At 31.3% G+C, this 9,436-nt stretch overlaps 1 protein-coding gene across 1 annotated transcript; it reads left to right on the forward strand.

The window, feature by feature from the left end:
* Nucleotides 1-1,580: 1,580 nt before the first annotated feature.
* LOC143075197 (uncharacterized) lies at nucleotides 1,581-8,615 on the forward strand. Its single transcript, XM_076250544.1, has 5 exons — nucleotides 1,581-1,713; nucleotides 2,680-2,815; nucleotides 3,946-4,067; nucleotides 4,992-5,136; nucleotides 8,441-8,615. The coding sequence occupies exons 1-5, from the start codon at nucleotides 1,659-1,661 to the stop codon at nucleotides 8,556-8,558; spliced, it is 576 nt and encodes a 191-aa protein (XP_076106659.1). The 5' UTR covers nucleotides 1,581-1,658; the 3' UTR covers nucleotides 8,559-8,615.
* The last annotated feature ends 821 nt before the right edge of the window (nucleotides 8,616-9,436 follow it).

The raw sequence follows: 9,436 nt of genomic DNA on the forward strand, positions 1-9,436 counted from the left end.
TTTCATATTTTGCTGGTGTGTTTTGTACATGCGACTTTTTGTGTTTATTTAGTTCTTATAACGGGACACTGTACTTTATAAGATCCCGTCAATATCATATTGATCTAATATAAGTCATTATGATATATTTCTTTTATGAATTAGAAAATAGGTTGAACCACTAACGTAAAAAATATTCAATCGCGTAGTGGAATGAACTATTTGTGGATTCTTTTAAATTCTATATAACTTTTGGACTATTTTAAATCTCGGTCTATTTCTGAAATTAATTCTTACATACTTTGATTTTTTAACCCTGTATGCTAACATTGCCCATGTGATATTTTTAAATTGTTTGTATATACATTGAACGACAAATTTATGTGACGTATTAAATTTTCTGACGTCAGACACGCGAATCAATGAATGTTTTTGTAGATAGATGTTTTTTTGTGTTCTGTGAAATTGTTCCTTTTAAAATTGTTACACGATGATGACTGCTGTACCCATATTTTGACTATTTTATTTATTATGACTGTTTAGTTCACGCATCATTATAAATATAACCGAAGTTGATAAGCCTGTCATCAAAGTGAGAGGTTTAGCGCTTTAAAACCAGGTTTAATCCACCATTTTCTACATTTGAAAATGCCTGTACCAAGTCAGGAATATGACCGTTCTTGTCCATTCGTTTTTGATGTGTTTTGTCATTTTATTTTGCCATGTGATTATGGACTTTCCGATTGGATTTTCCTCTGAGTTCAGTATTTTTGTGATTTTACTTTTTATAAATTAAGATTATACATTGAGAGCTCCAGAGAACGGCAAACTAACGATCTTTATATTTGCTTGTCATATTATTTATTTATTTGTATGTGCATGAAGATGCACGATTTTTATGTGAAATTCGTCAAATTATTTTATTTTTAATTTTTTTTATTGTTTTTGGTATCAATATGACTTTTTTTTTAATCCAACATTTTCCCGGTTTTCACTTTCGTTATCGAGCACATGTGTGTTGATATCAATACAAATGCCGGATATGACAAGTTTGGGACAAGTTTTTTTGCTTTATTCCCACAGGTATAATTTTGTGACTACTAAAAGTGGCGGTATTGTTTATTTTTCAATTTTGTACTGTATTATATTATGTATGATATTTGTAGCCAATGTTGAATTTTATTGAAAGTAATATGTCGAAATTACATGAATTTTCAACATTTCCTGCGTGTAAGCTTTTTCTATTACTCATGCTCATGTTATTTTGAAAATAGGCTTACATGTTGTTTTATCTTAAAAGAGAACGTGAATTTATAACCGTTAAAATTTTCAATTTTAATGATAAATGGTCTAAATAATTATGTTTTGAAAAACAACCTGAAATCAAATTAATGTCTGCTAGTTTGGGATTTATTTTCATTTCAATAAAGTTTTAAAGACCATGATTTCTCTAATTTTCACTAAGTACTCACGATTGACTATATTTAAATTTGGATAATTCTCTTTCGAAACAATTATTTTATAAAAATTACATCAAGTGATAACGATTTTGAAAACTACACCTTTGACATTTGTAAGTAATTGAGGCGATTATATTTATTTACCATGTACTAACTTATACTAAGTATATAAATTATTCTTAAAAGAAGATCATTCTTTATTCTTTGAAAAAAGACAATATGTGGATGTTTGGTGTGATATTTGTTTCTTTCCAGTTGATGGTGGTTCACGCAAGTAAGAATATCTTTTTATTTACATGTCTAATTTATTGTCGAAATGATCATCTGGTGCAGGAAAATTGGTACTGTTAATGTTTTTATACATGAATGAGATTTCAAAAACATTGTACAATTATTTGACCGGGTTTGGGTAATAAAATCGTCTGGCTCTTTAATCCATTTGTCTCGGATACTAAACGATCTCAATTTCGACTCGTTTATAGTTGTATGAATTTAATTTCATTTTTAATGAAATATTTAAATACGAAATCATAGATAACGATTTTTTAAATATTCAAGCTAGCAGTTTTATGTCCAAAAGAGCACCACATTTTGAACAAATTATGCAACAGCATTTACATCCGGTAAACTTTGAAAACAGGTTTGTTATCAAATTCCTCTTTACAAAAGTATAAGATTACCTTAGCCGTATTTGGCACAACTTTTTTTTTTAATTTTGGGTTCTCAATGCTCCTCAACTTAGTTCTTGTTTTGGCTTTCTGACCATTTTGATCTGAACGTCACTGATGAGTCGTATCTAAACTTAACGCGCGTCTGGCGTATTAATTAGTTATCAAAGGTACCAGGATTATTAATTGTCTAGAAATACTTAATTTAAAATTGTTGGACGTATTGTTCTAAATTTATAGGTTGGCAATTACTGGTCCAATTAGATATTACTTCGTGTTTCATACGAATATCATCTGATCAGATCTCTCCATGTAAAAAAGGGATGATTCGTATACACCTGCCGTAGACTGTGTTCAAAGTTTTCATGATAAAGACATACTTATCCAAATAACAAATATTGTATCTTCATAAAAAACTTTAACATAATATACAATAAATATAGAAAGACATAGGATAAACATATCCCTAATGAGTAAAAAGGTTAAACAACTCTTTATTTATACTATTAATTAATAATTGCTAACACAGTCTCTAATCAGTTAAGTATCACGATCTTGTGTTCAAACTTAAGGTGGATCTTGTGATGAAGTGTATCAATGTCCGAATGCAAGGTTTGATTCAAGTGAGCTGATGGATTATGAATATGATGAAGAAAATCACAAATGGAAGATGACAATGCATTTGAATTACCTTGATGTTTTCTGTCCGTGAGTATTTCATTATAGTCAACTGTATTCATTTAACATCTGAAGGATAATATTTTATATATTTACAATTTGGTCAAAAATGTATTGGTCAAAAAAAGCTTTTATCATACGCATTCCTTTGTTGTTATTACTCCAGACTCAAAACAATTTGGGAGTTGTATATACCTTTTAAAAAGCAATTCTCAAAGAAGGGGATTACTATTCATTAGTCGTTTCCCAGTATCCTTACAAACAAATTGCTAAGCAAATTTTTAACTATTCTTATGATTCGCTTCGGATACTAAATATTTATCAACGCTTGTTATCCAGATATTGTGTTGGAAAGTTTACAAATTTCGTAGAATGCAACAACTTTAAAACGTTTCAGTATATGATAACTAGAATTGTACACTGTTATGTAAAGAAAGACGTTTAATTTTATGTCCATTTTTTTCTTAAACAATATTCTATGTGATTGACTAAATGCTTTCTGAATTTTGAATCAGTTGTTGCAGGTCTGTATCTCAAGTCATATGAAACCTGAAATTAAACTAAAATGACCCTTTTCGTAAAAATCCGGTGACCTCCGAAGACTGCCGACGGTTATTTAACCCAATATAAACATAAATACAAATAGATAGCGAACTCGTGCAATTTGATTTTTGTAAGGTCTGTTTGATTTCATATTAAAGGTTAATAAATTATGTTTATCATTGTTTTTATGATCATAAGTTTTTGTAAATCGAATCGGTAAATCAAATGGATTATTTTGTTTCACTTTCAATGTTAACATTCTGATCCTTTTCATAATTGAACACATCAAATGCATATGTAACCCATTTCTAGCTAAGGATCACATTAAAGTTTACACGAATATGGTAAAATAAGTCAAATTAATCACTGCAAGTGAATTATTCATCCACGTTAGTTTATCTTGACAAAATTGTACCAAACTGAAAGTTAGTTATTATTTAACTTGTTCATCATGTTGGTTTTAATTAATGATATGGGAAAAATATATCGTTCAATTTTGATATTTTATATCTCGTAGATACTGCCCCATTTAGGACAGGTATGTAGGTAACGAATGAATAAAACTTCTTTTTTTCCTTCTTGAGAAAATTGTTATTGTACAAGGAATATTGTTCCAGGTACTTCTCGGAAATACTGCCTTGCATTAAGAGTAAAGGAGCAACATGTGATGTTGTACAACAACAATTGTTTGGGATGATGAAAAACACATACAATCCAATTTGCATCATTTACAAAGCAGGTATAAATGAAAGTACTATTAATTGAACCAATTTATGATTGATGTCGGTTTATATAAAGAATATATAATAAGAATATATCTAATCAGATATCCTTTGCTTTTGAATTATATGAGAAATAGCCGTTGGTATTTGTTCTACTGGTAAATATATGCAATAGACACGAGTACCGTAGGGTACCGTAGGGTTGCCTGAGGTTATAATATAACATTACCATTACACTGCTATCTTCCATTCGGTAGGAAAAAGAAAATATCACCAAAAAAAAACTGAACTCCAAAGAAAATTCAAAACGGAAAGTCCCTAATCAAATGGCAAAATCAAAAGCTCAAATACACCAAACGAATGGACAAAAGTGTCATATTTCTGATTTGGTAAAGGTATTTTCGTATGCTAGTGAGAGACGTACCTTGCTGTGTGAAGTATAGATACGAAGTCCACGTCCAGTTCAATTGGAGACGTAACCAAAAAAATAAAATTACGAAAACATGTATTTCCGTTATTGCTGATTGCGTTGACAATGCACAAGGTCATGCTTTTCTCAAAATGGTTATGACGCCTTTAAATAAATTTCGATGTCTACTGATTTGTCATTTAGTCTCGAACATGATTCATCTATTGAAACTGCATTGTCCTCAAACTAGCTTTCATTAACTGAGTTCGAGACGATTGCTACGTTTCATCTTCTGTTTATAAATATGTTGTCTGTTGAATTAAGCCATATCTAACTAATTGACACGGTTGCGGAGTGCGACTATGACACTATTTCCTTATTTTCATAATGATTAGTTTTATTCTTGAGAAACTGACAATCATACAAGCTCTTTTGTTTAATATGAATTTATGTTTATTAGTAGAAATATTCAATGCTATGGCATAAATTGCGAAATACTGGGGAAAAAACCAACATTGTCTTATGATTATAGAATTGAATGGAATGATTTCTTCCTGCTATAATGATCCAGTGTATCAAAAACAGTTGGTTGACAAATGTTACGACGATGCATCGGACGAACTGAGTAAACGAAGGAGAAACCAATCACAAAGCACCGCAAACATATTAGACTGTGGGTAAGATATGTATTAAAAAAGAAAATGAAGTGGCAAATTCATTGTATATTCAGGACCCCCCCCCCCCCCAAAAAAAAAAAAAAAGATTCTGCAAATAAAGCCAACGGGCGGGAAGATTACACTTCAGGTGTGAAAACAAGCATGTTGGGTAGATTAAGACATTTTTCCTTTTGATCAGGCCATCCACTTGTCCCTCACTGGGATCTCGTTGGGGAAAGGGAATTATCCTGGATCCCGCTTATTGTATTGTCAGAATCCCATTTTTTTCCATTGCAATAACAGTGATTGTAATTTCATGTGTCCCGCCAAACGTCGTTTCACGTTTTCGAGCTAAAATAATTTAACTTCACGTGTCAGGCTTTAAAAAAATCCATAACGGTCAACCAACTCGTGATGGCGTCCGTAAAATTTACGAAGGGATGATTTCAACTTCACCTTTTGGAACTCTTGGTTTAATAGCTTCTTTGTGAGCAGCAACCCTCTATCGATTAAACGATGTAAAAAATTTTCTACGTTTTTAAAAAGTCTGTTTACCAACAACATGTGCATGCATTATTAAAAGTTTAAACAGGGTCAGTAAAGACTTATTAAACGATGTATTTGTGTACTTTTGTAGCGTTTAGAAAACAACAACAAACGCCACACAACGTTTACAAAATTTTGGTTCAAAGGAAAGAAATGCCCCCTTAGACACAGATATATACTGATCCACTGAACACCAAAGATAACACATTATTTTGGGTACATGCAAAAACGTTTTACATTGTAACAAAAATACCGAACTCTGATGTATCCCCCCCCTCCGAAATGTATGGTATATGGTATATTAGTAGCAAAGCAGCAACTACTACTATGTTACTAAGGTTACTGGGACGTATAGTCTACAAGGAACGTTTCAAAATGTTCATTCTAATGCAAACTGAATAGACAACTTTCGAGTTCGATGCATTTCCGTCAAAAACTCTGGTTTTAGTGAACGTCATTTGTGCGTTATGGGGCGTCGTCACTTCCATTCCAATGTTGAGCGAGTGGTTGGAAAACTATAAATCTATATTGTACGAATTATACGGCAAATTGAATTCTCAAAATTGACAATCAGCACTGCTGTCATTAAGGAATTATCATTAAGTACCTACAGAACAACCATTATTTCTAGTTTATCCTGCACAATGACGATCACTAAGACGCTTGATGAACGTAAATAGTGCAGGGATACAGGCGAGCCCCTCTATCTGGTAAATGACGTCATAAAGGCGCGTATAATTGACGAGTTTTTTCCGCTGACGGATGAACTCGAAAGTGGTCTATTCAATACAATTTTGAGAACACTATTCGTTGACATATTTGAACCTTGAATCTAACAAATGAAATATAACTGTCCAATAAGACTTCAATGCGGAATGTGTTTAAACTACTAATTCTAATATGACGTGCTTCTTTAGCTTGGTAAACAAACCCATGCTCGGAATCAAATTAAATCTGTTTGCACATGCGTATATTGATAACAGCAGAAAAATGAATTTTATCAAATTGGCATGCATTTAATATATTTTATTAACTAAAAAACCTTTAAACTCTTAAATGATACACATGTTGTTACATATACATTTATACAATGTGTTACAATTCGCAATTGACATATTTGATCTAGATACGACAACGATCGTATTGGCTTTTCAAAACCACTCCTCTGAAAAAAAAAACACTTTGTATGCGTCTGCTTGTTTACCAACAAAAAAAGGAAGTTCATGGGTGAGCCTTCACCAACGTTCTACACTTATACACATCGGACATAGAAATAACCGAGATTGTCCTATTCAGAATCGAAATAATTGATGCAAGCTACACTATCGCTCGGGCTAAAATAATCACGGATATAATGCCTACCCGTGATAAAACTACAATAAAGTATAGATTGCATCAATTATTTCTTAAATCAAGTATCCTTTAAAATATAATTGTTCTTAAATTCACGAAAATTGACAAGCCTGCAGAATTAGTCATGCAAACACAAGCTGGTTTTCATATCGTAATAATTTCCATTTGTATAAATTAAACTACACAAACTAAACATTTACAGAAAACCCGCACTTGTTACTGAACTCTTAAATTAGTAAGGGGCAGGTTGTTAAATTTAACAAACACTAGATATCCTCAAATGACATATATGTGTGTGGTTGTCCCATGTCGGGAACATTGTCCGTTAACTCATCATAGATACCAGGATAACAATTTTATCAGCACGACGCACTATTCGTTTACAGAACTCTTCTTGTTGTCAAATACGGCTAGGGTAGAGGTCCAAAGAACTTAAAACAATTCAAAGTTTGTAAACAGTTAATTTATAATTATGATTTTAGTAATTAGTTTTCGTCTTGTGTACTTTCTAAATGTTTCTTATGTCATATCTGAATGGTTATTGTTTATTTGAAAAGTTGGGTGCTGAAGTTATATATTTTGTATATTGCAATCTTTTTTGTCACACTTGCTTGTATAGAATCGGAAGGATTGAGAGTTAAAAATAATCTATATTTATATCATTATCTTGCCCTCTGAATATCTTTTTGATATTTTTATGTCTTTGTGTTGCTGTCGCATTGAGGTATTCACCACATTTCTATAAATTATTAATGTTCAGCATTTTTGTTTTGAATACCATTGGTATCCTTGAAGATTGATGACTTGCAATAATTACGAACGATAACAAAACAAATAAAATGGGATCTAGCAGACAAGGGTTAATAACAATAACAGACGTGTAAACTAACAACTAATTCTCTATCTGCAGTACATTAGACTTTAATTGACCAATACACCGCAGAAGTTAAGGCATGGATAACATTCTGCACTTATATTTATTTCAAGTTTTTCTTTCGTAGTACAATTATAACATTACATCTAAGTTTCAATCGAATCCATATTCCATTAGTTGGGTCATAGCAATACGAAAGCACTCATATCATATATAATATTTATTTCCATTTTAAATACAACAGTTGACTGCACATGCTATCCGTGACTATGTTAAGAAAGAAAAAAAAATGCACTTAAACAGCGTACAGCTTGATATAACTCTTAATGTTTATGAATATAGAATAAAAATGTTATAATTTAATATTGAAATAGGGAGATTAGGTATCAGTTTACTGCCTAAATTTTTGTAATAATAACTAAGGAGATATATGGTCATCAAATAGATTTTTTGCTCTAGCATATTTTTTTACTGGTTTGACATTTTGTATGTACAAATGTAGGTTGGTGATGGCTTTTATATTTTTGATTTATTTTTTTCTTCTTTTTCCAGAATTGTAGATAGATGGGCAAGTTGTACACATGATGTTATCAAGAAATGCAGTCCGGAGAACGCACATGCAATTCTACCAATAGTTGAAGCCGCTAAACCATACATTTGTATGATTTAAACAATGCCGATTATAGAAAGTGTAGTTATAATTGTAATAAAAATTCACAGACTTTTATATTCATTTTCTTTGCAACTTTTTACTGACCGCTTTTCCTGCCGTTCTGAGTTTATTGCAACTCTTTAACATGATTTTGTATACATTCAACGTTACAATGTTTCCTTTCTACTTTTGAACTAAAACAATGAATATTTGAGATATTGAGAATGACTTAAGTAAGTTCTGTACTGATGACAATATATAGGAATGAGCACAAAATAAATCCAACTAATGCAAATAACTGGTAGTTCCAAATGTAAAAATATTGAGTTTTATATGGAGTTGATACAAAATCTTTGCAGTGTTAGTCGGAATAAAAAACTACAACTATTGCTACATTTTTCACAAGTGCTTGTTTGTTCCGCTTTTTAACACTATCACTACTGTTTTTACGATTCAATTTGTGTTTACCCATACCTCTCAAAATAGATATAGACGCCATAAAAAAATGCAATGAAGTTTAGTATTTGTAAAACTATCCATACATAAACACACACTTTAAGAAACACTTTATAATTCGATTCAATCACATTACAGCATGTTTTTTTGTTAGCCTCTCTCTGAAAATTCCTAATTAAAATCTGCGACATGTTTAAGCTTATAGACAAAAGTATTCCAACTAAAATAAACCGACAACAATATGATGACTTCAAATTACATCGAATCCATTTTGGAAATTGAATTGCAGCAAACTTTAACCCAGCGAGAATTGTCAAAACAAATGTAGAAACATCAAAACACATTCCAGGCAAAACAATTTCTAATAAATATTTTATACGACAAATTGGATAGCGACTATTGTATTGTGAATATATCCATCACTATTTATAAAATTTGAA

This window comes from Mytilus galloprovincialis, chromosome 1 (assembly GCF_965363235.1).
Source record: "Mytilus galloprovincialis chromosome 1, xbMytGall1.hap1.1, whole genome shotgun sequence".
Classification (NCBI taxonomy): Eukaryota; Metazoa; Mollusca; class Bivalvia; order Mytilida; family Mytilidae; genus Mytilus; species Mytilus galloprovincialis.